General features: G+C 46.6%; 4 protein-coding genes across 6 annotated transcripts in view; 2 read left to right on the top strand and 2 right to left on the bottom strand.

The window, feature by feature from the left end:
- The window catches only part of Glod4 (glyoxalase domain containing 4), a 24,243-nt gene extending 22,196 nt beyond the window's left edge, over positions 1-2,047 (top strand). Inside the window, exon 9 of one of the 2 annotated variants that reach the window (XM_021176886.2) lies at positions 1,526-2,047. In XM_021176886.2, coding sequence (XP_021032545.1) covers positions 1,526-1,591 — 66 coding nt within the window. In that variant the 3' untranslated portion in view covers positions 1,592-2,047. The remainder of the gene's footprint in view (positions 1-1,525) is intronic. The other variant, XM_029483343.1, reaches the window with a different exon arrangement.
- Positions 2,048-4,597: 2,550 nt separating this feature from the next.
- On the bottom strand, positions 4,598-5,648 carry LOC110305102 (diazepam-binding inhibitor-like 5). The gene is made up of 2 exons (XM_021176890.2): positions 5,519-5,648; positions 4,598-5,035 (listed from the first exon to the last, which is right to left on the bottom strand). Exon 2 carries the CDS (start codon positions 4,987-4,989, stop codon positions 4,726-4,728), a length of 264 nt encoding a protein of 87 aa, XP_021032549.1. The 5' UTR covers positions 4,990-5,035; positions 5,519-5,648; the 3' UTR covers positions 4,598-4,725.
- On the top strand, positions 5,602-12,637 carry Gemin4 (gem nuclear organelle associated protein 4). The gene is made up of 2 exons (XM_021176883.1): positions 5,602-5,788; positions 9,298-12,637. Exons 1-2 carry the CDS (start codon positions 5,779-5,781, stop codon positions 12,462-12,464), a joined length of 3,177 nt encoding a protein of 1,058 aa, XP_021032542.1. The 5' UTR covers positions 5,602-5,778; the 3' UTR covers positions 12,465-12,637.
- A 1,035-nt stretch (positions 12,638-13,672) lies between these two features.
- On the bottom strand, positions 13,673-21,188 carry Tlcd3a (TLC domain containing 3A). 2 transcript variants are annotated; one of them, XM_021176887.2, is made up of 5 exons: positions 20,995-21,188; positions 20,615-20,698; positions 17,864-18,065; positions 15,901-15,996; positions 13,673-15,279 (listed from the first exon to the last, which is right to left on the bottom strand). In XM_021176887.2, exons 1-5 carry the CDS (start codon positions 21,114-21,116, stop codon positions 15,010-15,012), a joined length of 774 nt encoding a protein of 257 aa, XP_021032546.1. In that variant the 5' UTR covers positions 21,117-21,188; the 3' UTR covers positions 13,673-15,009. The 2 variants fall into 2 exon arrangements, with proteins under 2 accessions (XP_021032546.1, XP_021032548.1); XM_021176889.2 differs by lacking the exons at positions 13,673-15,279; positions 17,864-18,065 and having other exon boundaries at positions 15,939-15,996; positions 20,995-21,173.
- Positions 21,189-27,645: the final 6,457 nt, after the last annotated feature.

The raw sequence follows: 27,645 nt of genomic DNA, 5'->3' as shown, positions 1-27,645 counted from the left end.
CCTGGCTGTCCTGGCACTCACTTTGTAGACCAGGCTGGCCTCGAACTCAGAAATCTGCCTGCCTCTGCCTCCCCAGTGCTGGGATTAAAGGCGTGCGCCACCACGCCCGGCTCTGTTATGTTTTCTAATGTAAATATTATCTGGTGATTTCCTCCTGGTATAGGTAAGTATTTTTTATATTATTACTCCAAATATTTAGTTGTTCCTTACCTTTTAATCTGGTAATGAATAATTTTTTTTATTTATATCTTTGTTTGTTCTTTGTTTTGTTTTTGTTTGTTTTTGTATTAGTTTGTGTAGCCTTGGTAGTCCTGGAACTCACTCTGTAGACCAGGGTGGCCTCGAATTCCCAGAATGCCTGACTCTACCTCCCAAGTGCTAGGACTAAAGCCAGGTGCAGCCTTTTGTGGATCTTTTACATGAAATACCTCAAACCGAACATGCTGTCTTCTGGACAGTTACTTCCTGTGTGAGTCTTTAGCTGGTCAGTAGAATCCCCAAAGACCAGACGGTCACTCATGTCATACTGGACCCAGTACAGAACCTAGTGCGTGATAAGAACTCAATTTAAACAAAGATTTCTTTGTATGTCTTTGTGTGGTGTTACTATATGGCAGCATGTAGGCGCCTTGTGGTGTAGGAGAGGGTGTTAATTCCTCTAGAGTTATAGTCATAGGCCAGGATGATTGTACCCCAATTGGGCTCTCTGCAAGAGCAGTACATGTGCTTAACTGCGAGCTACCTCTCCAGCCCCAAAAACCTCACTTTAAAAAAAAAGTATCACTATATCTTCTTATTGGCTGAATAAAAGTTTTTCATTACCAAATAACTAAATGATTTGTAGGGGCAGATGTTTTGGTTTTGTTTGTTTTTTTGTTTTGTTTTGTTTTGTTTTGTTTTTTGTTTTTTTCTGGTTTTTGGAGACAGGGTTTCTTTGTATAGCTCTGGTTGTCCTGGAATTTACTCTGTAGACCAGGCTGGCCTTGAACTCAGAAATTCACCTGCCTCTGCCTCCCAAGTGCTGGGATTAAAGGCGTGTGCCACCACTGCCCGGCTAGTTTTGGATTTTTAAGACTTGATTTTTCTGTGTATCTCTGACTGTCCTGAAACTTGGTCTGTAGGTCAGGCTGGTCTCAAACTCAGAGATCTCCCTACTTCTTCCTCCTGAGTGCTGGGAATAAAGTGTTTGCCTGGCTGTCTCAAATACTATTTTTGGTGGTGGTACTGGGGTGTGAACTGAAGGTCAGTACTCCAGCACTGGGCTGCATTCATTTTGTTTGGTCTCAGATTAAGCTCATGAGCATTGAGGGTTCCTGTTCTGCCAAGGACTCGGTAGTTGCACAGTCCCTGGTCTTTCATCAGCGGCCAGGCTCTCTGGCCAGCTGTGCAAATCACCAAGCAACTGTTAGCTGCTCACCAGCTCTCCTGTGAGTGGACAACATTCTCCACACAGATGGACTGCTTTACCATTAATGCACGGTGGAGAATGCAGACTTGGAGTAACGTTTGTCCCTCTGTTTCCTAGGCAATGGAAGCGGACAAAAGTGACGAGTGGTTTGCTACGAGGAATAAGCCAAAGGCTTCGGGTTAGTGGAAGACACATGAAGAGCACTTACATCTCCAGTCCAGTCTGTTATCAGTCTGGCACTTATGTTTTGAGAAATGCTCCTACCACTTGGCTGTGTCCTGCATAGGAGGTCTGTGCGGTAGTTTCACTCTTCAAAGCTCTGTTTTTAGAAATGAAATATTTTTATCACTCTTGGTAGAGGCAAATTCCTACTGTGTGTAATTGTATTAAATTTGGTAACAAATTTATTGTCCAGACTGAGACAACTATATGGAATATTACTCTTGGTTGGGGCTGGAGGAAAATCTGATTACCTGTTAATCATGTAGATACTATTGAAACAAATGTCAGAATGAAGCCAAACCAGCTAGGCATGAGGGTGCATGCCTTTAATCCCAGCACTTGGGATACAGAGACAGGAGAGTGTCTGAGTTAGAGGCCAGCCAGGACTATAGAGACCCTGTCTCAAAACAAAACAAAACAAAACAGTACTCATTTCTAGGACCCGATGGTAAGATTCTGTTCTAATATCTTACCACAGAAGGTCTTGACATTTAGAAACTTTTCCCATTGGCTTTCTGAGACACTCTCACCTGATAGCTCTGGGTAACCTGTTAATTCACCATGTAACTCAAGGTAGCTTTTAACTTTTTTTTCCTCTTACTCGTAACTGGAACTCTGTAGGCTAGATTGGTCTCAAACTCGAGACCCACCCACCCCTGCCTCTTGCTGAGATCAAATACACAGGATACCTTACCCAGTGGCTTTGAATGTTTGTTCGTCCTGCTTCAGCCTCCAGTGTTAGGATTATAGATGTGTGCCTCTATTCCATGTGTGGTGGTTTGAACCTGGTTGGCCCATGGGAAGTGGCACTATTGGAGGTGTGGCCTTATTGGAAGAGGTGTAGCATTGTTAGAGGAACTGTGTCACTGTGGAGATCTCTTATATGTGCTCAAGTCTGGACAATGTAGCAGCCTCCTCCTGGCTGGTTTTGGATTAAGATGTAGAATTTTGGCTCCTTCAGTGCCAAGTCCACTTGCATAATGCCATGTTTCCGACCATAATGATAATGGACTGACCTTCTGAAACTCTAAGCTAGGCCCAATTAAATGCCATTTTAAGAGTTGCTGTGATCCTGGTGTCTCTTCACAGCACTAGAACCCCTAAATTAGACACCAGGCTTGATGTTTCAAAGAATTTTTTGACTATGTATGGACAGACTCCAACTCCTAGCTGGCACATCATCACTCCTCGCCTAAACTGTAAAAACCCCTTGCTTTAGCCTGCATGTGTGACTTCACTGATCCTGTGAGGTCAGTGAACCCACCCAAGAGCTGCCTCCTAATAAACCTGCCTTTAATCAACCATAATGGTGAATAGGTAAACTGCTTTGAGCACCCTTCTGGCGGGTGATCCAGCCTTTAGCCACCCGCCAGTGTTCTAAATTCAAGAATTCGAGAATTAAAGACACAAAGGCATGCACGTACGCACGCACGCATGCCAGCTTAATTTTTAATATGCCTAACTTGCTCAGTGGCCGGGTACTTCCAAACCTCCCCTCAGCTAGCACAGACTCCCCTCTGGCATTCCTGAGTTAATACCTTCTAAATCAGTATTTTATTTTTGTGGCCCTGTTTCCTTCTTGGTAGCCTCCAATGGGGTGGCTTTCCCTTTACACCTACATTCCTGGATGATTTCTTTCCTGCAGCTCTTAAATCTCTCTGCTTCTAAGTCATGGAGAATCTGCCTGTTCTTCATCTCCTTCTGCCCCTTGCCCAGCCATTGGCTGTATGGCAGTTTTTTAGTACTGATCAAAGACAGCTGGGGGCAGGGACCCTCAGCATTTGGAAATAAGGCTTTGGGGAGATGAATTAAGACAAAGCATTAGAGCCAATTCCCAACAATCTTTTAATCTGGTCTAGTCTGGCCTATATCTGCATCACTGAGAGAGAGAGAGAGAGAGAAAATGGCCATTATAGGGCCCACAAAGAGCCCTGTAGGTAAAGATGCTTTCCAGGAAAGCCTAGCAGCCTGAGTTTGATGCTGTGAACCCATGTAACTCTGACCTTCACATGCACACTTGGCACCCTCATACCCACACACACAGTGCATATTTTAAATGCAGCACTCAGGAGGAAGAATCAGATGGATCCCTGATGGCCAGCCTGGTTTATAGAGTGAATCCAGATCAGCCAAGTCCTATCTCATAAAACAAAGTATAGCTCCCACCCCCCCACCCCCCAACTGCCTATAGAAACTTGCTGTTACATGAACAAGCCCTGGCACCTCACAGGTGCCAGGCAAGTACTGCTTGCTTCAGACAAGACACATACTACCATGCTACCACGAAGTTAAGAATTCTACTTTAACACTTCATATGCCAACTTCTGGGCACAATTTTAGTTAGCACACTGATGCCTCTGTAATGATGGACACTGGCACTTACATGAGCCACACGTGCGTACATTCATGTGCGTGTGCATGTGTGTGTCCGTCCATCACTGGGCCCCAAGCAGAAACCTAGGTTAAGAACATTTAGGTTGCTAAGGCTTAGATGATTCTTTCAGGCACTGAGATGCTGAAGCCATCCTTCTTCCCTGTCCCTCAGCTGCTGTGCTGTGATGCATGAGTCACTTCACCATGTCACGCAAAGTTTGAGTTCCATCAAAATTCTAACTTCTCTGGACCTGTGTTCTAGGTGAGGGCTTTTCTATTTGTCTTTAGCTCTTTAGAAGGCAGAGCCCCTTTCTCCTCTGTACTTTTGGGTTCTTGGTGTGTTGATAACCCCTGATAAAACAGATCCAAGCCCCCACCACCCAACCCTGGTTATTTTAATAGAATGATTCACCCCACCTCTTTGCTCTTCTGCCAAATATCCACACACATTGTGGTACTGGGAAGACAATGTCAGTCAGACCACAGAAAGGCAGATTAATGGAGTTTCACCCAACAGAGAGAGGCTTCTACACATCTAAATACTTCTCCAGGACCCTCAAAGTTTCTCTTTTGCCACAGACTCCACTCTCATGCAGTTTGAATGATTTATTGGTGTTTCTGCTAACGCTGCTACCCTTTCAGTGTGTTTCAGCCATCAGGAATCTTAAACCCATCCCCTACCAGTGGAGCCATGCTACTTCCTTGTGTCTGCCAAAATGCTCTTAGCATGGCTCATTTTTCTTCAGCTCTTCCACTTTAGCAATGTAGATCCTCATGGCATCCATCTTGGACATCCCTTTGTTTACCATCCAGGCCTCATATTTGGCCTTTGCTCTCACATCTGTGGCAGGAGGGACAGGGATGTTACAGTCGCCCTGGGTGGCCTGTTTGTAAAAGCTGTACACCAGCAGTTTCTCCTGATCACTCACAGGCCCCTTCAGCTGCTTGAGTGAAGCACAGGCCATTTCAAACTCCACTTGGCTCATTGGTATACCAGACGTAATGCTTCTGTGTTTTAAGTGAAGTGGGGTACTAGAAGAAAGTTGGAAATAAGCAAACCATGTTATTGTTAGGCCTTGGAAAGAAGGGGTAAAGAGATAATGTGTGGGATGAACACGGGGCGTTTGTGTGTTTAATAATGTACAAATCGAGGACCAGGAATCCATTCAATTGCTCCTGTCCTGCAGAGCTTTTTCCAGTGTGACTGCCCTTCAAAGTTATAAAAGCACCTATGAGCTCTGAAAGTTGACTCTGCTGTTGCCTATAGGAGACAGTGCAGCATGAAAAGCAAGCATATAGGGAATTTTGTGTGTCTTAGGATGGATGGGAGGAGGATGAATTCCGTGGATCCGCTGCTGGTTAGTACACAGCTGAAGGAAAGTTATTCCATGTGGGTGAATCGGGGGCGAGAGCTCCCCGGGGTTCCTGAGAGAGGGTGAATGAGGGGTCTGGACTAAGGGGTTCGACCTCCTGGCCTGAAGGGGTCAGGTTCTACATGGAGACAGCCAACAGTACCTGTGGTTAGAAGGCTGGGAAGCCTGGGCCGAGAGGGGGCGCTGTGGCTAGGGTGGCTTCGACGCTGCGAGCTTGTTGGAGAGGAGTACGCGTGCGCCTTGAACGGCAGCGGCTAGCAGAATACAACACGGAAGCGGAGAAGCGCTGTGGGCGGAGCCTGTGACGCGCCTGTAGCGCCGCCCTTTGTGCCGTGGCGCGGGCAACGCGTTCGCAGCCTTGGACTAGGAGGGGCGGTCTAGCCCGCCGCCAGCGTCGCCGCCATGGACCTAGGTGGGTTCCTGCTTGCGCCCCCCAAAGCACCTCCTGGGCAGGCCGAGGCTCTGCACTGCCCCTACGGTGCTCTCCCGAGCCCGCTCGGGAGGCTGGGGGCTTGAGTTTTGGGGGACCCGTAGTCGCGAGGCCGGCCTCCATCCTGTAGCCCCACCACACGACGGTCTCCTAGAGTCCTCCTCCGTCCTTCGTAGTGTCTTCCCAGTGGGAAACGGGAGCGAATATAGCATTGATTCTCCTGGAAATGCTCAGGGCTACTGCACGTGTTTCGGAAATGCCGGGCTGGGAGGGACGGACGTCCGGAGAGTTCTTCGTTATTAAATGACTGCCGAGTTAGTGAACATGTTACTTATTAGGTCTCCTAGTGCATAAAGCAAAGATACTGATACTGTCTTTCTCCCAGAGGCTTGGCGTTTTCTTTGCGACCACGTGCATAACAGGACCCCATTCGTTGACTCACGCATAGCGACCACCCCCCACCCCCAGCCCTCTCTTGTGAGCAGGGGTTGCGCAGCCTGAGATTTCACTTTTTAAATCCGAATTCGAGTGCTGCTTGGTTTGGAGTATCCTAGGCGAGGTCTGGAAGGAAGGCGGAGTTGATAGAAATCTGTGGCCATCTGCCAACCCTCTCCACCCTGCTAGGTGTGCTCTTTAGAGGGTAAGACTAGGAGGCCGTCCTGGGAAGTACTCCAAGATTTGCAAATAATACGCTGTGGAGAAATGTCTTTGTCCCTAGCCAGCTCTTTAGTGTGGAATGGTAGTTTCGTACCCTGCAGCTGTGAAGAGTGCTGCCAAGGCTTGACTCCCTAGTTGAGACGCCTTGCAAAGTTGTGCCTGGGCCTCTAGGTTCCCATCTCTAAAACAAGAAGTTAGTTTGACGATTAAATGATTTTTATAGGTGTCAAGCTGGGTGTGGTAGCTTATGTCTAATTAGCACTCTGGAGGCAGAGGCAGGAGGATCTCAAAGTTCTAGGCCGACCTGGTCAGTATAGTTTCAAGACAGTTCCAGCTATATAACAAGAGCCTATCTCAGAAAAAAATACAAGTATGCCACCCTACCCTGTGCCTACCAGGCACTTCCTAGCACCAGCTACTGATTTAAAAAAAAAAAAAAAAAAAAAAAAGCCTTTGAGTTTCCCCTGGCTATGAGCTAAGTCTGGGACTTTTCTCAAGGCACATGTTTGGCCGCAGACATTTATTTGCTCTGCTAAGCCAATGTCTAATGCAATAAAATGTCATTTACAGTTATAAGGAAGTGTGTTCGGGGGCCGCAGACCAACCTGAGCCAGAAAGCACCCTGCCGCAGCAGCCTAGGTGACACTGTGCAGACCAAGGTGGATTGCCTTCAGGTCTGGGTTTTATGGGAGTGCTGAGCCTTGATTTGGGGTGGGCAGGCAGTGACAGTAAATGGTTAGTGGCCAGGAGATTTTTTTTTAGTCGCTTGGTGTCAGTAATTTTTTTTTCCTGGGGGTAGGAGAAGTTTGAGACTGTAGGCATGATGTAGCCTTGGCTAGCCTGGAACTCAGTATGTGGACCAGGCTTGCCTCAAAAATATGCCTCACTAGAGCTGGGACTAACGGGATAGGCCCCCACAGCTGTTCACTGGAGTCAGTACTTTTGCTGCCGACTCTGGCCTATGAGGACAGATGTGTTTCTGGGAGCACAGAGGACTGAGGAGAGAGCTAGCAGTGACCTTGACAAAGTGTTGCTTCTAGGCCAGATTATACACTTTGGGAAAGACCTGTGCCCGTCTGTTTCTGCACTGGAGAAGACAAAATATTGACAAGACTAGTCCTGCATTTAAATCAGGCTTTCGATGGTCTGATTATGGTTAAGATAGCTTATATAACCCATCCAATTCTTCCATCCCTGGGAGATGCTTCAAAAAGGTAACAATACCAAAATAGTTACAAAAGTGTGATTAGTGTATGTCGTGTGTCATGTGGTTCCCATACCATGAAGATTATATTCTCATGTATGTGGACGGGAGACTCAGTAAAGTGTAAAGTCACATCATGTTTTAACTACTGAGTTAGGATTTGAATCCATTATCTTGATTAAACCCCCACATGGCCTCCCTTTAAATGTCAGTTCTTAAGTCAGTGAATGAGTGACCGCCGTCCTGATGTAATATTTGTTTTGTCCACTTCCTGGTTCCTACCACAGAGCCAGAACCTTCACCAGCTTGTCCTTTTTGACTGGAAGAAACTGCTGGGTGAACTTTTTCCCTGTAAGGCACAGAATGTTAAAACTTGTTGAAGCAGGAGTGTGCTTAGAAAGAAGGAAGGCAGGGCTCGGGATACAGCTCAGTGGTAGAGTGCTTGCCTGTTACATGCAAGGCTCTGAGTTCAAAAACAGGCTCAACTGAGTGTGGTGGCACAGGCTTTTAATCCCAGCACTCAGGATGTAGAGGCAGACAGATGTGAGTTCCAAGCCAGCCAGTTCATAGTGAGACCCTGTCTCAGAAACAACCAAAAAAACTAAGACAATAAGCACCTCCTACCCCCACCTCCCAAACAAAGACTGCCTATTGCATCTTCCATAGTCGGCCATCACTGGGCTCAGTTTTGTTTAGGTTGTTTGTTTGTTTGTTAATTACATTCTTGGTGTGTATGTGTGGATACCGCGGTGCACAAGTGTCAGTCAGAAGACAGCTTGTGGAGGTTACCATATCAGTTCTAGGGATCAAACTCAGGTTATCAAGCTTGGTGGCAGTTATCTTTAATCACGAGCCATGCCACTGGCCTCTGTCATGTCTTCTAATGCATAGGTGGTAGCACTGTCCCCTATCCTCTACGCACTGTAACCTCAGCAGTCCAGTTGTCCTCTTCACACTTTGCTGAGGGATCTTAGTCACTTCCTTGATTTTCATGGACTTCTCCGAGTTGGTACTGCCTACACTCACGTCAGGCCTTTTCTCCTGAACGCATCGCCATTGCTGAAAGACATCACTAAATGTTCTACCTCAAACTCTAGGTAACAGCACAGAACTTGTCTTCCCTTAAAGCTTGTCCTGAGGGGCTACGAGCGATGACTCTGTAGTTAAGAGCACATATGTTTCCTGTAGAAGTCCAGAGTTTAGTTCTCAGCAACCACACCAGTAGGCCCAGTCCAGCTCCAGAGGACCCAGCATCCTCTTCTGGCCACTGTGGAAACTGCATTCATATGCACAAACCCCACAGATACAAACACATAATTAAAATAGAATTTTGTAAACACTTGAAAGCCTGTTCTGAATCCCTCTCTGCTTCCTATTTCCAGAGGTACCATTTGTCTTGATATCCAGGCCAAAGATCTTAGAAACTGGTTTTTTGTTCCTCGGCCAAGACCTTTTGACCCCAGCCCTTTGTGAGCTCTTACTAACCATGCCTTCCCCTCCCATTGATGTCAAGACCGTAGCTGAAAGATGTCAAGGTCATCTTGATAATGATAGCCATCCAACGGCTGTTTCCTTCTCCTAGCTTCTCGCTAATCTGATAACTTCATTACCTCTTGGCTTTTCTGTGCAGGACCCTTGAATATCTGTGAGGAGATGACTATTCTGCATGGGGGCTTCTTGATGGCTGAGCAGCTGTTCCACCCCAAAGCCCTGGTACAGTTGACCAAGTCTGATTGGGAACACGTGGGACAGCCCATTGTGGAGGCCTTGAAGGAGATCTCCTCAGCCACAGCACATTCCCAGCCCTTTGCCTGGAAGAAGAAAGCACTGATCATCATCTGGGCCAAGGTTCTTCAGCCCTCCCCTGTCAGCCCTTCTGACACTGATACTCGGTGGCAGGAAGATGTATTCTTCTCCGTGGGCAACATGATCCCTACCATCAACCACACAGTCCTTTTTGAGCTGCTCAAGTCTCTGGAAGCTTCTGGACTCTTCATTCAGCTCCTAATGGCCTTGCCTACCACCATTGGCCGCTCAGAACTACAGAGCTTCCTGGAGCACATGACTGTTGACACATCTTCCAAGGATGTGGCCTTCTTCTTAGATGTCTGGTGGGAAATGATGAAGCACAAGGGTGACCAGCAGGACCCCTTGCTTTCCCAGTTCAGGACGATGGCCCATAAATACTTGCCATCCTCAGATGAGTTTTCCCACCCTCCAAAGAGGTTTAAGTCTGACCCAGATGTGGGTCCCACCATGCCTCTTTTGGCCATGTTGCTTAACGGGCTGAAGCAGATCCAAAAGAGAATCCTGTCCCTTGGAATGAAGTGCTGTGCATTAGCTAACTTGGCTGACATGCTGAGTGTGTTTGCACTTATGGAGGATGACACCCAGGAGGTGTCGGCCACTGTGTACCTAGACAAACTAGCTACAGTGATCTCTGTGTGGAATTCGGACACCCAGAACCCATACCATCGACAGGCCCTGGCAGACAAGGTAAAGGAGGCAGAGCGAGATGTGAGTCTCACCTCACTGGCCAAACTCCCCAGCGAGACTGTTTTCATGGGGTTTGAGCTTATGTACAACCTGCTGCAAGAGTGGGGTGCAGAACTGCAGGACATGCTCAACAGCAGTCAGGGAACAAATTATGACACCTACCGGCTGTGTGACAGTCTGACTTCCTTCAGCCAGAACTTGGAGCTCTACCTGGATACTACCAACATGCCCAAGGAGGAGAGGGAGGTGGTCTCAGAATTGGCTGAGTGTGTCAGGGACTTCCTGAGGAAAACCAGCAGAATGCTGAATGACAAGGGCCTTGAGGACATCACTGCCTCCATTGCCATGGCCATCATTGAGCAGAAGATGGACCGGCACATGGAAATGTGCTACATTTTTGCTTCTGAGAAGAAGTGGGCCTTTTCAGACGAGTGGGTTGCCTGCCTGGTTAACAACAGGTCTCTCTTCAGAGAACCAGACTTGGTCTTGAGTCTGCTGGAAACAGTGATGGAAGTCATCAGCTCTGATCGGGTTATCCCCCAGCCTCAGATCAAGCAGGTAATCTGCTTGACCCTGGAATGCTATGAAGACCTCTCTCTTCCAGACAAAAATAAAGTTCTTTCTGGTGTCCTGCATTATTTGGGGCCAAAGGGTCTCTCAGACAGGTTGTCTGATTACTTGGAGGGTTTTCAGGAAGACCTCAACACGACATTTAACCAGCTCGCACAGAGTACCTCTGAACAGGGCCTGGCTAAAGCTGTGGCCTCCGTGGCCCACCTGGTGATCCTGAACCCAGAAGTTGTGGTGAAGAAGATGTGTAGCCTAGCTGTGACCAATCTTGGCACACATAGGTTCTTGGCTCAGATTCTCACTGCCTTCCCTGCCCTGAAGTTCACAGAAGAACAAGGGCCAAATCCATGTACTAGTTTCATGGTGTCTTGCCTCAAAGAAACTGTCTGGACCAAGTTCTCTACACCCAAAGAAGAGAAGCAGTTTCTGGAGCTCGTAAGCTGCCTGACGAATCCTGTGAAGCCACAGGGGATTCCAGTGGCTGCTCTTCTGGAGCCAGATGAGGTGCTGAAGGAGTTTGTCCTGCCTTTCTTGATGTTGGACATGGAGGAGGTAGGCCTGAGTCTGAAGCTCTTCATCCAGACCCTCGAAGCCAATGCAGGCCTGGAAGAGTATTGGCTGCAGACCTGCTTCCCATTCCCTCTGCTCTTCAGCTTGTGCCAGCTCCTGGACAGCTTCAGCAAGTTCTGGCAGCTCCCCCGGGAGAAGCGCTATCTCACGCTGGACAGCAAGGATCTTGTGAGCCACATTCTGGAACTCCTCTGTGAGATCGTACTAGCCAACACAGAAACCTTCTCCCCAGACACCTGGGCCAAGTCCCTGTCCTGGCTCCACCGCAAATTAGACCAGCTAGATTGGACTGTGGGTCTGAGACTGAAGAACTTCTTTGAAGGCCACTTCAAGTGTGAGGTGCCAGCTACCCTTTTTGAGATCTGTAAGCTCTCTGAGGCCCAGTGGACCTCACAGGTCCACGAAGGGTATGGGCCTGGCACGGGCCTTCTCGCCTGGATGGAGTGCTGTTCAATCTCCAGCAGTATCTCTGACCAGATGTTATCCCTTCTGGTGATGGATGTGGGTAATCCTGAGGAGGTCAGACTGTTTAGCAAGGGCTTTCTGGTGGCCCTGGTACAAGTCATGCCTTGGTGTAGCCCCCAGGAATGGCAGTACCTTCAGCAGCTGACCAGGAAGCTATTGGAGAAACAGCTTCTTCATGTCCCTTACAGTCTAGAGTATATTCAGTTTGTTCCCCTGCTCAACCTGAAGCCTTTTGCCCAGGAACTTCAGCTCTCTGTTCTTTCTTTGAGAGTGTTCCAGTTTCTCTGCAGCCAGAGCTGTTGCAACTGGCTTCCTTTGGACGGTTGGAGCCATGTGGTCAAACTCCTCTGTAACAGTCTGACCAGTGTCCTGGATGCAGTCAGGTTGATGCAGTCCGTGGGTCCCTGGGCCCAAGGACAAGAAGGGGATCTTACTCAGGAAACCCTGTTTGTCTATACCCAGATGTTCTGTCATGTCCTGCATATCATGGCCATGCTCCCTCAGGAGGTCTGTGAACCCCTCTACGTGCTGGCCTTGGAAATCCTTACCTGCTACGAGACTCTAAGCAAAAGCAACCCTTCCGTCAGCTCCTTGCTCCAGAAGGTAGACGAGCAGCGCTTCTTAAAGTCTATCGCCAAGAACATTATCCCTGAGGAGCGGCGCCAAACCCTGCTACAAAAGATCAACAACTTCTGACCTGTCGAGGGCAGAACAAAGCTATGCGTCCGTCCACCATGGTGTTTCTGCAGGGCCCAAAGCTAAGAACAAACAAAGTTATGTGAAAGGAGTACAAGAGCAGTGTAAAGAAATAGTTTTCTTAGATATTTGTCACATACTACTTAAATAAAATTCTCTTGGGTTTAATCTTATCTTGAGCCTTTCTCAGAAGTTTGGGCTTAAATATGCTCCAAATTAGGTTTAGGTAGTCTTTAAGATCAAGTCAAGCCAGTAGGACAGGTATGGGAGTGTACACCTGTAGCATCAGCCTTCAGGAGGCTCAGGCAGAGGGTGGCAACTTGGACTCCATAGGAATATCCAAAAGTTAAAAAAAAGGCCAGCTGGGGAGGAACATGTTTGTAACTGAAATTCTCCACCTAGATTTGGCAGTAAGCCCAAAGTTGGAGCTACCGAGTTGGGGGGGGGGGGGGACGGGACGTTATACGTTCTTTTTAGTGAGGCCCTCGTGGAGTCTTTTCAACTAGGCTTGGTAGTAGTACATCCTTATAATCCCAGCATTCAGGTAGCTGAAGTAGAAGGCTCAGTTCAAGACCAGCCTGGGCTACTAGCAAGCATTTTTGTATTCCATCTTCTTACCGAGGTTGTCTCATAAAGGGCAGATGTGGAAAGGGGCTCACTCAGCGCTGGTTGACTTGTGTGTCAAAGAGGCCCGCACCAAGGAACACTGTTAAGGGGGTAGTAACCATCCCCTCAGCACATCCGGGAGAGGTGCTAAGCCAGGGCTGGTGACTAGCTGGTGCCCTTGGAGGGTGGCTATAATTACCTTCTTCCTGGGGTGAGATTGTTTTGGTTTTGATGACTGAGTGGCATAGGCAACGATGCAGAAGCATAAAAATGAAAGCATAAGGTTTCCAGGGCCATATTACACAACTCTTAGAACTGGTTAGGGAGGTGAGAGGAAAGGTCCCATCACCTACTTACCCACACCCTCATCTAAAATGGTTTACTCCTCTGGTACTCTTCTCCCACATAATGGAAACTGTGGTCAGCAGGCAGGCAGGCAGGCAGGCTTCCACCCTCCCAACTTCTAGTTGGGATCCACCAGAGGAAGAAAAACCTGAAGTTATATGTGAGCACTGAGCCTGAACTCTGGGCACCTTCCATGTATCCTTTGGTACTTTGAACCAACATGTTGGACTATGAGTAAGACTTGCCTAGAGGCCATTCGCCTTCTGTGACCAGACTAGGAATTACCGAAAACGGTAGTCAGGCTGGGTCTCGGATGTTTGGGGAAGTCGGCGCCAGGGCACATAACAGATAGAGAATTTAGTGCAATTTAATTACTATATGGATGACTTGTGGATACAGTAAACAGGACAAAAAACACAAAACAGCATTTTTTATGTTTTTTAAATGGCACCTATTAAAGACTGAAACTCAAAAATTGAGATGCAACCATCCAGTCCTTTAGAAGTCCATGGACAGTGAATTATAAGGCACTGTAGTGTTTTTGCTGCCACCTGAAGTAGTGACAGCAGGTCCTCTCAACCCCAGCCTGTGGTGAGAGGATCTGTGCTACACCACATCCTACAGCACACAGCTAACAAACAGCACTGGTCCACAGGACATGCTCTGGCTCGTCTGGCTTCTCTGTTTTCTAGCTTTCTGTGGCTAGAACATTCAACACAGAAATGGGTCTGTCTTAGCAGGAAGCACTAGAAGCGCTGGCCTACAGGACACCTCAGAAGCTGGAGAGCAGACGTCTGTGTCCATTTTGTATGAAAGGGCAGTGTCAGTGTGGGATTACCCAGTAAGCTGCTGTAGAAGCCATCACTCCACCTTGTCCCTGGAGTTTCAGGCCAGTTTTTGGTGTGTGTGGACACAGAAAACTGGCCATGAGAGGCCATGCTAAAAAGGAAATGGTGTAGGTAACTGCTTTCGAGAAGCTCACAAGTTTGATACTGGTCTTTATACAAAGCCTGCAAAGATGCTGGCCTCTGCTGGCCTCCTGACCTACTCAAGTGCTTCAGGTTCTCAGCCCTGCCTCCTGCCCATTGTCAGTGAGCCCTTCTGACTAGAAGTCAGCAGGCATGAGAATTCATTGTTGATATACAGATAAGGACAAGGGCTGTCTAGTAAACGGTAAAAGACATACCCACGATGTCTTTCCTAGTATTGGAAAATGACACAGTTTCAATAACCAAGTTGTCACTTGCTTCTGACCCAGTATGGGTGTTGCCGGGTGTTGCCCTGAGTGGGTGGGAAGGGGAGAGCAGTGCTTCACCTCCCAGAACTCTCTTCACAGGCCCAAGGAAGGCTCCTCAGGCTTGCGTTAAAACTACTGCAGTGGGGCTTTGACAGGATCCAAGTTATCACCAGAAAACAAAACAAAAAGTGCTTTTGCAAAAGGCTGGTTAGGAGGAGGAGGTAATGGGGATTTTAAAAAAAGAAGACCAAAAATCCAGAGGTTTATCAACATCCAGAAGGCAGAGACTACCCCAGGCATGATTTGGTCCTTGGAATACTGAGGCAGCTAGTGTGAGTGCCTGACCCCTGAGAGTAATTAACCATCCTTTTTGGCTTTGGCAGTGTCAAAGAGCCGGGCTGCCTTCTTGCACAGCAGTGAGAACCAGTAGAGCTGGGGAGAGATGAGGATGGCATTGGCCATGTTGCAGTGTAAAGGGATATTAAATGGCACTTGGAGCAGGCTTAGTCCTTTTTGTTGGCCATAGGACCAGTACATGAATGGGAACAGAAGGATCCGGCAGAACAGAAAGGTGGTCACCGTGAGGATTCCATTGACCTTGTAAAGAAGTGTATGCTGCTGCTTTAGCTGTAAGAGAAAGGGACCAAGAGGATGGGTTATTAGGGTATGGAGCCCAGCCTCACGAGAGTTAAGCAGGCATGTACAAATCAAGGCCTACAGTGATAAATTGCTTAGCACCTGGACACACACACACACACACAAGCACGTTTCCATGCATGTGCTTATGGGCCAGAAGATGTTATGTTGTCTTCATCTCACTCTCTTAAGACGGGGTCTCACTGAACCCAGAGCTCACCCTTTTAGCTAGGTTGCACACTCAGCCATGCCAAGCTGGCACTTGCTTGTGACTCAGCATTATGGCTGTTGCCCTGAATAGGTACCTGTGCAGCAAGCTGTCTTGCCCACTGAGCTATCTCCTCAGTCACAATATATAACCTCTTAATTTTACCAAAAGTGACCTAAGTCACCCCCCCTTTGTAGATATATAAGAATGATTGATTACATCATGGCCAGGAAAAATAATTCAAGTGTGTGTGTGTGTGTGTGTGTCACTTGGGTCAGATCAAGTCTTAGGGTTTGGATGGTGAAGTAATATATCAAAGGGTCTCTTTACTCAGCACTGTGATCTCTCCAAATCCCAATCTGCTTCCTCCTTCATTACCTCTGCTGTGTCACATATACACACACCTGGATCATTATTCTGGCCAGCGACACAAACGGAGTACTCAATTCTGCTGTGAAGATGCATCCGACAAAGAAGTCTCCAAGGTCTCCTCGGAGCTTCTGCAGAGAGAAAAAAAAAGAAACGAAGATGTGGAGGTTAAAGAAGCCACTGGAAGGAAAATCTAGGGCTACAGGGAAAAGATAACCATGAATAACCATAGCCTTCTCCTGAAGGGAGAAAAATGTAACAGGCAAGTAGCCATCCAGTTATATCCTGTTGCTTCTCTGGCAGTCAGTTCTTGGGGAAGATCCAAAGGCAAATGCAGATAGGCTACAGCAGGCTTCCTCTGGTTTTAGAGACAATAGGGAGGAGCTCTGCTGCCTGTTTCTGTATGTCAAAGACACTGGGCCTGTTCAACTTAACAAAGTATATGCTAGAAGGCAAAGTCCTTACCAAATGGCTCTTGTTTTTCTTCCTAAAATAGCAGTCTAGCTCCTGGAACACCTGCTCAATAATAGGGATAAGAAAATTTGGGGCAAAAGAGAAGGCTCAGCCAGTAAAGGCAATGGCCTATAGGCCTGATGACCTAAGTCTGACCCACCTATAGGACCTGTGCAACAGAAGGAGAGAACTGACTCTTGCAAGTTGTCCCTTGACCTCCACACTTGTTCCCGTATATATACACACAAAGTAAATAAGAAAATAATAGAGTGCTGGAGTACACGCTTTAATCTCAACACTCAGAGACAGGAAGATTGCTATGTAGGTCTATATGGTAAGACCTGGTCTTAGAAAATAAACAGGGGCTGGTGAGATGGCTCAGTGGGTAAGAGCACCCGACTGCTCTTCCAAAGGTCCAGAGTTCAAATCCCAGCAACCACATGGTGGCTCACAACCATCTGTGACGAGATCTGGCGCCTTCTTCTGGAGTGTCTGAAGACAGCTACAGTGTACTTACATATAATAAATAAATAAATCTTTAAAAAAAAAAAAAAGAAAATAAACAAATAGGGCTGGAGAGATGGCTCAATGGTTAAGAGCTCTTTCAGGGAACCAGAGTTTGATTCCCAGAACCTCTGTCAAGCACTTCAGAACTACCTGGATCTCTAGCTCCAAGTGATCTGATGCCACTTCTGGCCTCCACGGGTACTTACACATCCACATAAATAGATAATCTCTAAAATAAACAATGTTGAACCAGGCGGCAGTGGTGTCTACCTTTAATCCAAGCACAGAGAAAGCAGAAGCAGGGAGATATCCGAGTTCGAGGCCAGCCTGGTCTGATCTTTAGAGTGAGTTCCAGAACAGCCAGGGGTACACAGAGAAACCATGTCTTGAAAAACCAGGAAAAAAAAATGCTGAATCCTATTGGTGGTGTAGGCCTATAATTCTAGCTACTTGGGAAGCTGAGGCAGGACTACAAGGTCAAGGCCAATCAACTATTTCAAAAAGTAGAGAGAGTTGGGGACACAGATGCACACAGTGGTAGACTGCTTTCCCAGCAGTGGTGAGGTGCTAGTTTCGTTACTGGTACTGGAAAAAATAAGAAATAGGGCTGGAAACATAGCTCAGCAGTCATGAGCAATGGCTGCTTTTCCAAACGACCCAGGCTTAATTCCCACCCATGTGGTGGCTTCAAACCATCAGTAACTCCAGTTCCAGGGAATCCAGCACTCTTGACCTCTGCAAAAGCCTCCAGGCAAGCAAGTAGTACACAGACATACAAGCAGGCAAAAACACCCATACACATAAAACAAAAACAAATCTTTTAAAAAGAAAGTGTTGGCTAGAAGCCATAAACATTTCAGGCAGCAGGGTTTCCCCCACTACTTGCATGGGAGACCAAATTCAATGAAGCAGTTAGAGCAAGGAGGGTGCACATAGTACGAAAGGGAAGAAAGAGTGTTCCAACTCCTAAGAAAGAAATGGTCAAGACATACAGTTCAATGGCAGAGTGGTTAAGGCTGCTGTCCTGTGAGACCATACCTGTGAAATAGGTACAAGGAATAACAGAATGACCGCATGATGTGTGACCATAAGGCGGTTTTCAATCAGGAAGTTTCGGATAATGGTGGTGCGTGTGAGTTTCTGGCTTTTGGTTCGGCACCGTTCGCAGCAGTACATGGCATAGAAGTCATAGATCATATATGGAATCAAAAACCAGACATATTCTGTGGCAAGCCAGTGCCTAAAAGAAAGCACAGAGACAGACTCTAAAATAACCATAGAAGTCAATGAAGCACAAAGCCAGTCTCTTCACTGGTTCCCTTCACCTCTGCCTTCAGTCAGCTACTGTTACTCTCAACACTTCAGAGTGAAGAGGGTGATCCTGCTAAGGAGAGTGTCTCTAGATTAAAAACCAAATTCGTGAGGGCCAACGTTGAGAAGCAGGAATTCACTCTGCCTGTATATACAGGTAGTTTGCTGTAACTATTTGCTTGGTTCAACTACTTATCTACAGTAGGCTTCAAGCATTTTCATAGAAACTGACTTTGATGGAGATAAATTTCCAAATGATTCAGCAGCTCCGCCAAGGAACTGGTTTGGAAGGTGTTCTAAATCACATGTCCAACCTTTCCAGTTTAACTCCTCAGTTGCTCAACAGCTGGGAGTTTCTGAAACCTCCTGGATCTACGCATTTTTTTTTTCTTCTTGCTTCTCCATGTCCCGTTGTAGACAGTTTGTAGGAAGCAGTTCTGGCCATGTTGTTTTCAGATCTATAGTTAATCCTGGGTTCCATTCATTTATAAAAATAGATGGTCCAGTGATTTAAGGTGCTTACCACTAAGCCTCATGGCCCCTCAGTTCACTCCCCAGGACCCACATGGTAGAAGCTGAGAATCAGTTCCTGCTAGTTTTCTGTCTTCCACAAACACAGCATGGCATGCATGCAAACACATAATGAATAAATTTAAAGTTTTTTTTTTAAAAATGTCTAGAAGTACGCCTGGACTTCAAGGACCACATCACAGCAACTAAATCCCAAGAGAAGCTGGGACAGAAGATGTCCATTTCCTGGCCTGATTTTGGACACATTATCTGTTCCTGTTAAGTTGCCCAGTAGAAGTGAAACATTTGCTGGGCCAAAATGATGATTTGTTATTGTTCAAGCATGTACAAGAAAGGCTATCTCTGCACTTACCAGTATCCACAAAGATTTCATGTAAAGAAACATGTAAATTGGAATTTGTTCTATGCTGGGAGGCTTAGACTCACTTAGTAAATTTCTTAGCAGCTGTGTTAGAAGAGGAAACTCATTGTATAGTTCTCAAACTACCTAAGCATCAGAGTCACCTGCAGGCTTGGGAAGCACTCTGCTCCCCAGTGACTAGCCATGCCTAGGATCAAATCTGTACTTTCCACCTTATCTCAGGTGATTTTCCAAGGAGCCAATCCACTGAACTGCAGCATCAGGAATCTAGAGAAGGTGCAATGTGAGACTCTGTTACTGAATAATTCCCCATTTATCACAGCATGGCTCAATTAAAAAAAGAACAGAAGAGAGGCAAACAATTAACAATGGCACATTTAATACACGTGTAGGCAAATCAATTAGCTAGCTGCTTCTATCTGGGTCAAAAGATCCAAGACCTAATGCCTATCAATGGATTCATTACTTAGAGCAATTTCAAGTAAAATAACTATCAAGCACAGGCATGGTGGTACACACTTTTAATCCCAGCACTGAGAATGTAGAGGCTGGTGGATCTCTGAGTTTGTGGCCAGTCCAAACTACCTAGTGAGACCCTGTTTCAAAAAGAAGAGATATAAGAGAAAACAACAACAACAACAACAAAACAAAACAAAACAGGAAATGGTGACAGCCTAATCAAGCCCACGTAAGATCCCAGGCCACTGAGAGACAGTATCATTCTCTCCTCTGCCTCCTCTTCCAGCAGGGAAAACAGGACCTGCAGGGTGGAAAATCAAGAGAGGCCGACCAACTTTCTCTGGGCTCCTGCCCGTCATCCTTTAGCTTCTCTGGAAGAAAAAGTGGTTTGAAGAGCCCAAGTGGGAAGATAAATAAGAGCATCTTAGTGTGGTGGCACATCTGCTTGTTATTCCACGCTTGGGAGACAGATGGAGGAGGATTGTCACAAGTTCCATGCCAGTCAGGTCTACAGATAAAACAAAAGCACCACCGCCACCCATATCTAAACAGGATAGTCCATCCTGGTCTTAATTTATGATTTGTCCTACTTAAGTGCTATAGATAACACTTTCTGGCCTGATTTGGGCACAAATGTTTCGGTTTTCTGAAGGTACCAGAGACCTCTTTTTTATCTTGAGCAAAGGGGGAAAGCAAGAGCAGCATCTGCGGGCAAGAGAGGGTGGACCTCGAGGTCAGAAGTTGGTCACAGACACTGCTACTATCTCTGCTAAAGGCTGTTCCAGAGGAAGAACCCAGAGAACATTTAAAAGAACCAAAAGCCATCCTCCCACTCATAAAGAGGGACTGTCAGACCACACTGTCCTTTAACGCATTACTTTAAGTCGGGCTCAGTTTCTTGCTCTATAGCATTTTTCCACTTTCCCCTCGGTTCTCTTAAAAGTGGGATGTTGGAAGCAGCAAGAGGAAAGCACTAATTAGGGTGCACTGGTTTTACCACCAGGCAATCACATACATCATAGCATGACAAAGAATTAGTATCCGTGAGCCACTAAGATGTTAAAATTTGGGGTGGGAGGGGCCCTCAGCCCGGGTGTTTGTACTTCCCACCTCGGAAGGGACTTTACCTGTCTGAGACCACGTTCTTGCAGGAGATGATGACGGTGAGCCCCGCCCCGGTGGCCAGCACTGCCTGCACGGAGGACACTAACCTAAGGTGGGGCAGAGAAGAGAAACCAAAGAAAGCGTTCTTACTCCAGGACTACGGACAGCACAAAGCACGAACTCCAACCTGCCTTTCCCGGGCCGAGGCGCCCTCCAGGGCGGCCATGGCGCCGCGATGCCCAGAGCAAGGGCAGCGGGCGGGAGTCGCACACTCCCTGCCCTTCCCGCCCAGGTCCGCTGCGAACCGAGGGGCGCTTCCCGTCGCCCTCTTCCCGCCCGCAGCCCCGCGCAAGTCCGCAGCAGAGGGCAGCGCCCCGCCGGGGCAGGCGGCGGAGTGTGATACCTGGTGCCGACCGTCAGGCAGTCGTCTTCCGTCCATCCGGGCCGCAAACGGTGCAGCGCCCAGATGCTGAGCGCGAAGAGCCCGGGGAAGAAGAGCGCGCCGCTGGCTAGAGTCAGCAGCATGGATGCGGGTGCGGCCGCTCTCTGCGCGGCGTGCTCCGGGCTGGCGGCTTGGCCGGCTCTCCCTATTTCTAATCTCCACCCGCCCCGCCCGGCCGCCGCCACTCGGGCCCCGCCGGCACTGGCCGCCCGCCCGCGGCGCTCCCCCGCGTGATCAGCGCGCCGGCCACGATAGGCGCGGGCAGGAGCTGGGGCGGGGTCTAGTTGTGAGGCTGCCTGGTCCCCTCTCTGTCCCCGCGGGCGCGGGCAGGGGCCTCCCTGGACGTGCACGATGCTGTCCTGGATCCCAGGTCTCTGGCCGAAGGACCGGGTGGGCTATGGCCATCTGTTCTCATACACCGAGCTAGCATTGTCGCTTCCAAAGGGAGTGACAGTCACAGAGTGGCTTCTCAGGGATGAATCCCCAGAGGCTTCAAAGCCTGTGTTTCCTCCCTGCTGTGGAACTTATGGACCTCTTGGCTTTCGGTCCAGATACTACCTGAGTCTTGGAAACTGTGTTGAGGATTACAGCTGTGCCCTTATTTAACAGTTCTTGGACCAAGTGATTCCACTTTAATTTAGCACCTTGAAACTTGCGAGACAGTCCAGTTGTCTCAGTATCGCTAGCTTTTCTTGGGAGAGAAACTGCTTTGGTTTGTAGCTTCCTAACTTCATAAATGTGTGAATGTGTGGGTAGGTGGGTCTTACAATTCATTAATGCCCAGTAACATCGAAAAGTACTACAGGTCTCTTCAAATCACCGGCATGAATACTGCTCTGCAAAGTCTCATTAGAGTGCTTTGGCGGGAACAACTGGGCTCAGCCATTCTGGGCCACGTATTTCCTCAACTGTGGAGGGAGGAAGCTGGATACATGCCCTTCAAGGCTTTTCCAGTTGGGAAGTCTTGTGATTCGCTATAAAATAACAGATGGTTTCTGAAAGATGCCAATAAATTAACATTCGGTTAATGGTATAGAAATATAACAAACATATCTTTTGCTTGTTTCAATTTGTATATAATTATTGAGTCTGAGATTTTCTAAACTTTAAAAGGTAACTCCTCTTTTATATTGTAATTTTACTATTGCTAGGCTGTGATCCCTTTTGGGTGAAGACAGCTCTTCATATCTCCCTATATGTTGCTAATGTGAGTTTAGTTGAAATTAAAGTAACAAAGCTCAAAGAGAATCGGGCTGTCATGCACTTAGGGCAGGCTGCATCTCTGCTTCCCCAGTCCCCATAGACAGTAAAATGAAAAGGACTCTTCAGTTTGGTACCAGGGGGACTCACAAATAAGACTCAGTGTGAACATCTATCTGTAAACTTCATTCTCTCCAGAAAACATCTTTCTGCATCCCACTTTCTATCCCCTATGCATGCATCCTGGTCATCTGCAGCTCTCTCTGTGACTTACCCTCTCAGCTAGGAGAGATAAGCAGCATGTAAGAAGCATGCTAACACTGGCCACTCCTAGACTCCCAGCAACAGGTGTTTCATATATGGAAATAAAAGAAAAATCGGCTTCCAACATTGTGTCCAAAGAAGTCACCACGGTGTTTAGATGGGTTCACTATAAAGTCAATAAGCATAAATTTGAACTTGTTTTTTCAGGTGATCAAACTCCTTTGGGAAAATGATAACGCTGAACCAAAAGTGCCAAGCCCTAAGGGAAGGGAGGAGGGAACACTGAACTAAAGTAATAATAAATGAAAGCCACGCCTTTGATCCCAGCACTAGGGAGGCAGAGGCAGGTGGATCTCTTGGTCCAAGGCCAGCCTGGTCTACAGAACGAGTTCTAGGACTGTCAGGGCTACACAGAAAAACCCTGTCTCAAAACAACCACAGCAAACCAAGCAAAGGCCACTAAACCCGTCCATCCTCCAGAATATGTTTTTGCCATGTTGAATATCCAGCCTGCAGCCTTACACTTGTCAAGCATGTGTTTAACTACCTAGCTACATTCCCAAACCACTCCAAGCCTTCAAGCCTTAACAAACATTTTCTCCTCCACAAAGGTGCTTCTGTTCTGCCAGACAGATTTATAAATTCATTTTCTAATGAGCCTTTAAAAAAAATAACATAAGATCTCTAAAATGTAGCCCTGCTAACCTGGAACTCACTTTGTAGACCATGCTGGACTCAAACTCACAGAGATCTACTTAGTTCTGTTGTCTTTGTATTCTATATCTCAAACTGGCATGGAACCTTTCAAGGGTTCAATAAATGATATTTTAAGACTGTATGTCAAAAACTATACAATATGCTAGGCACTGCATCAGACACTTTGCATGAGTGAACTAAAACCCCATGACAAATCTGCTACTGTTTGAGAGAGACAGGAAGGGGAAATGGGAGTCAGACCAGAGCAATTAAAAAACTACTCCAGGCACACTGCTGGCAGCAAAACTGAGCTTGAGCTTAGTACTTTCTGCCTTCTGCTTAACGAGTGGATTGCTTTTAAACTTGATAATGAAGAGTAATGCTCTTTTTCAATATGGTTTCAGAGTAATAACTACATAATTACTGTTCCTCATTGTTCACTTGCAAATTTTAAGTGTAGGAGTTTATGGACACTAATGCTTTTTAAAAGTGTGTGTGTGTGTGTGTGTGTGTGTGTGTGTGTGTGTGATGTACAGCCATAACACATAGAGGTTGGTCAGAGGAACAAGAGTCCTGCTCTATCACCCCGGCCTTATTCCTTTGAGGCTGGGTCTTTCAGCGAACATGGAGTGAGGTCAGCTGCCAGCAAGCCCAGGAATTCTGTTTTCATTTCTAACAGCCCTGGGGTTAGAGTGTCCACACCACACCTAGCTTTCTGTGTGGGTGCTAGGGATTCAAACTCAAGCCTTTATGCTTGCACATCAATCACTTTCAGACCCCGACCTTTGCCCCAGCCCTAATGTTACTATTAACACTAAAGAGAAACATTGTATTACTCTTTGCTCACAAAGAAACCTCAATGTGAACCGGAAGCTGACTTGCCACCCTGTGAAATGAAAGGACTCCAATTAAAACCCGGGCTGCCCGATGGAGTTCTGCCGCCTGGTGGAGTTCTAGGGTTATTTCAACAGCTTCCCACCACAGTGCCATCACTTTCTGGACTTTAAAATGTGCTAATTGTATGGGTTTCCTGAGTGGAACTTGGGTCCTATGTGATAGTACACATTTGTAATCCTAGCATTTGGGAGGCTAAAGCAGGAGGATTGCAATAAATTCAAGACAAGCCTGAGATACATAGCAAGTTCCAGGTGAACTGGGCCATATAACAAGATTCTGTTTCAAAACAAAAACAAAACAACCAACCAAACAACAACAACAACAAAACAAGGGTGAAACTTGGATGCTAATTGCTAAGTTAAGACTCCTTCCCAGGCTCAGATTCTCACTGGGGCTGGGGAGCCCGCTTGGTGAACTGTAAAGCACCTGTTGCATTAAGCAGAAGGCCCTGACTTCCATCCTCAGAGCCCCTGTCAAACATCAACTTTGCATAGTGGTGAGCTTGAGGCTCCAGCTCTAGAGAGACAGATCCCTGTGGCTTGGAGTACAATCAGTCTAGCCTATGGACAGCCCTGGGCCAATGAGAGACCGTCTCAAAAACACAATCTGAAAGGCACTTGAGGATTGAAATTTGAGGTTGTCTTCTGGCCTCCACTGACACAAATAGACAGACAGACAGACAGACAGACAGACACGAGTCTCTCTTTGAACAGGAAATTCACAAAGATCCAGTTTGGGAAGGCTGCGTGAGGAGTCTACTGTTGTAGTATATGATCCTCTTTGGTTCTCTCCCATCCTCCTATGCCGCCTGGACATCGTTAGCAGATGGGATACAGAGGCTCTCCCTATGACTGCTTCCCAGACGTAAACTGAGAACATCATGTTTCCTTGTGAAATATTTGCAAATTCCCAGGGGGCTTCCATATATGTGCTGTGCGGGCTACTCCCCTTCATCAAAGAGATCAGCTTCCTGCCCAGGAAAGTACTCCTACCAAGGAAACAACTGAAATTCACACAAACATCTTTACTTTGAATTTGGGGGTCTTATGCACTCATATGCTTTAAAAATCCTGATAGGGAAGATGAACTCTTGAAGTCAGTTATTTTGTTTGGGATTTTTCTTCACATTAGGGACCTGATGAAGCAGAAACAGAGTTGGAAGGGGGCCAGGAAACAACGTGATAGGAAAGCCAGGGGAGAGAGAGACACACGGGAAGGTGATTGGGAGAGAGCAAGTGGGGCTGGAGAAATGGCTCAGCACCTAAGAGCACAGACTACTCTTACAGAGGCCCTGAATTCAGTTTCCAGCACCTACATAGGGCAGCGTACAGCCACCTGTAACTCTAGCTGTAGTTCTTTCAGCCCCTGAGGGCACCTGCACTCATGTACGAGTTGGAAGGAGTTGTGTACACACACAAATAAAATAAATATATTTTTATATATAGACCAAAATAGAGTTTTAGGGAATAAACCAAGATCAACCCCAAGCCAGGGGCACATAGACACAGAAATATAAATCCGTAGACTGACAATGACAGCAGCTCAGTGAGAGAAAAGACTGCAAGACACCAAGAAAGATGCAAGGAAGCGTACAGAAGGAAAAGGATCTGGGCCTTTTCCTGGACCATTGTTTCCTTTAGGTGACATGGCAGAAAGAAGGAGGTGACTTGCCATTAGGGCTGAAGGTGTGGCTAGGAAGACAATCACCATCCTCCTACAGCCCCACACTGATGATATATGCCTGCTGTTTGCACAGGTGGGAGTGACGGGAAGGCAGCCATTGCAGACAGCACTGAGGCCAGGGATTTGCAGCTTGCGACTAACTCAAGCTGTGTGACATGGAGAAAGCAGCTTCAGCTCCGTGAGGGCGAGTGGGCAGTTCTACCTGCCTCACAGGATGACTTGAACAATTAGTTGAGTGAGTCATGAATCAAAGCTTCATGTGACACTGTGTGCCGGGCATGACAAGGATGTTGTTCCTTATCTGGGCTGTCTGCAGCCCAGTTCTCTGCTGTTAAATTCAGTATTCTGGTGTGAGTATGGAATGCCGTGAGAGCTCCTGTGTCTCCAGAAGGCATGGTACCCAGGGCAGTAAAGCTGAGAGGTAGGGCCTTTGCTCTGACCTCATCCAGGGATTAGTCCATTGATGGGCTCAGAGCTTAATGGGCTACTGGGTGTGGTGGGAACTTTAGGAGGCAGGGTTTAGTAAATACAATATAAGGGTGTATTTTGTCTGTATCCCCCACCCCCTTCTCTCCCTGCAACTTTCGTCTGCTGTGTGCTTTCTGCCTCTCAGCAAGCCCAAACACAGTGCTACCAAATGACCATGAGTGGAAACCCTAAAACTGTGCCAACACTAATTCTCATTTATGATTTACACTGTCTTGTTTTGTTTACAGTGACAGAAAGCTGACTAATGAAATAAGCACCTGTTAAATTAAAGCTATCCATGACTAGCCTTAACTAGCCTAAACCAGCTCCAAACTTCAGTTTTCCTTGGTTCTGTCCTGGTCTATTTGCAAAAGCAAACTGTGGGTCCTCTAGGAAGTGCGGTCACACCCCAAGCACATGGTTTCTGCAAACAGTATTCATAGCCACACACCCCAGGGAAGTCTTTGCTCTGTGCGCGGTGATAATGATCTTGTCAATAAAACCATAATTTACACAAAGGGCCGATTATAAAGTGCTTGCCTTTGTGTATTATTTTATATTCCTGAAGTCTTTCACAAGCAAATTTCTTTTGTAAAAAGAAAAAAAAATAGATTGTCTGTAGGTCACGATGACCTAAAGGCAAGCATTTCTAAACTCATGTTTTACAGCTATTTAAGGACACTGAGCCATTAGGGAAATTACTTTTAACGGAGGAGAGCTAGAAAACCCCTGTGAAGGAACTCAGCTGCCTTCCTAAATTAGAAATAAGACCAGCAAGATCTGATGTCTTCTGTCTCATAGTAATTCTCCAAATGTTTATTGTTTGCTTAAGTCAGATAAAGTTTTCTATTGTTTTCTGATTATAATTAAAAAAAAACCATGCCCATTGCAGATAATAATAATCACAAATAATAATGCTATATTTTGGTAGAATACTCCCCAATCATCTTCTTCATTTTATTTATTTTATTATTTGAGGTAGGGTCAAACTATGTAGCTCTGACTGGTCTGGAACTCTCTATGTAGACCAGGCTAGCCTCAGACTCACAGAGATCCTCCTGCCTCTGCCTCAGCCTTTGGAGTGCTGGGACTAAAATCAAAAACAGGGTGGTAGGCATGTCCTACTATGTTCAGTCAGCACTTGCAGTTAGTGCATATTTGATTGAGATGATATGTAAAACTACAGTACTAATACTTGTAATTCCTTTGGATGTTATTTAGAACTTCACAAACTTCATTTTTAGTAACTCGCAAGTAATTTGAAATTAGAGTTTAATTACTATGCATTACATAATTTAAATGCTAACTACTATAGATTATTACTATTACCTTTCAAAGAAAAGAGGCTATGTTATGTTTCTACTTTTGTTGTTGTTTTTGTTTTTGTTTTTGTTTTTTTTTTTT

Source organism: Mus caroli, chromosome 11 (genome assembly GCF_900094665.2).
Source record: "Mus caroli chromosome 11, CAROLI_EIJ_v1.1, whole genome shotgun sequence".
NCBI classification, from domain to species: domain Eukaryota; kingdom Metazoa; phylum Chordata; class Mammalia; order Rodentia; family Muridae; genus Mus; species Mus caroli.
Note: the sequence above shows the minus strand (reverse complement) of the source record. Positions and strands in the feature narration are given on the sequence as shown.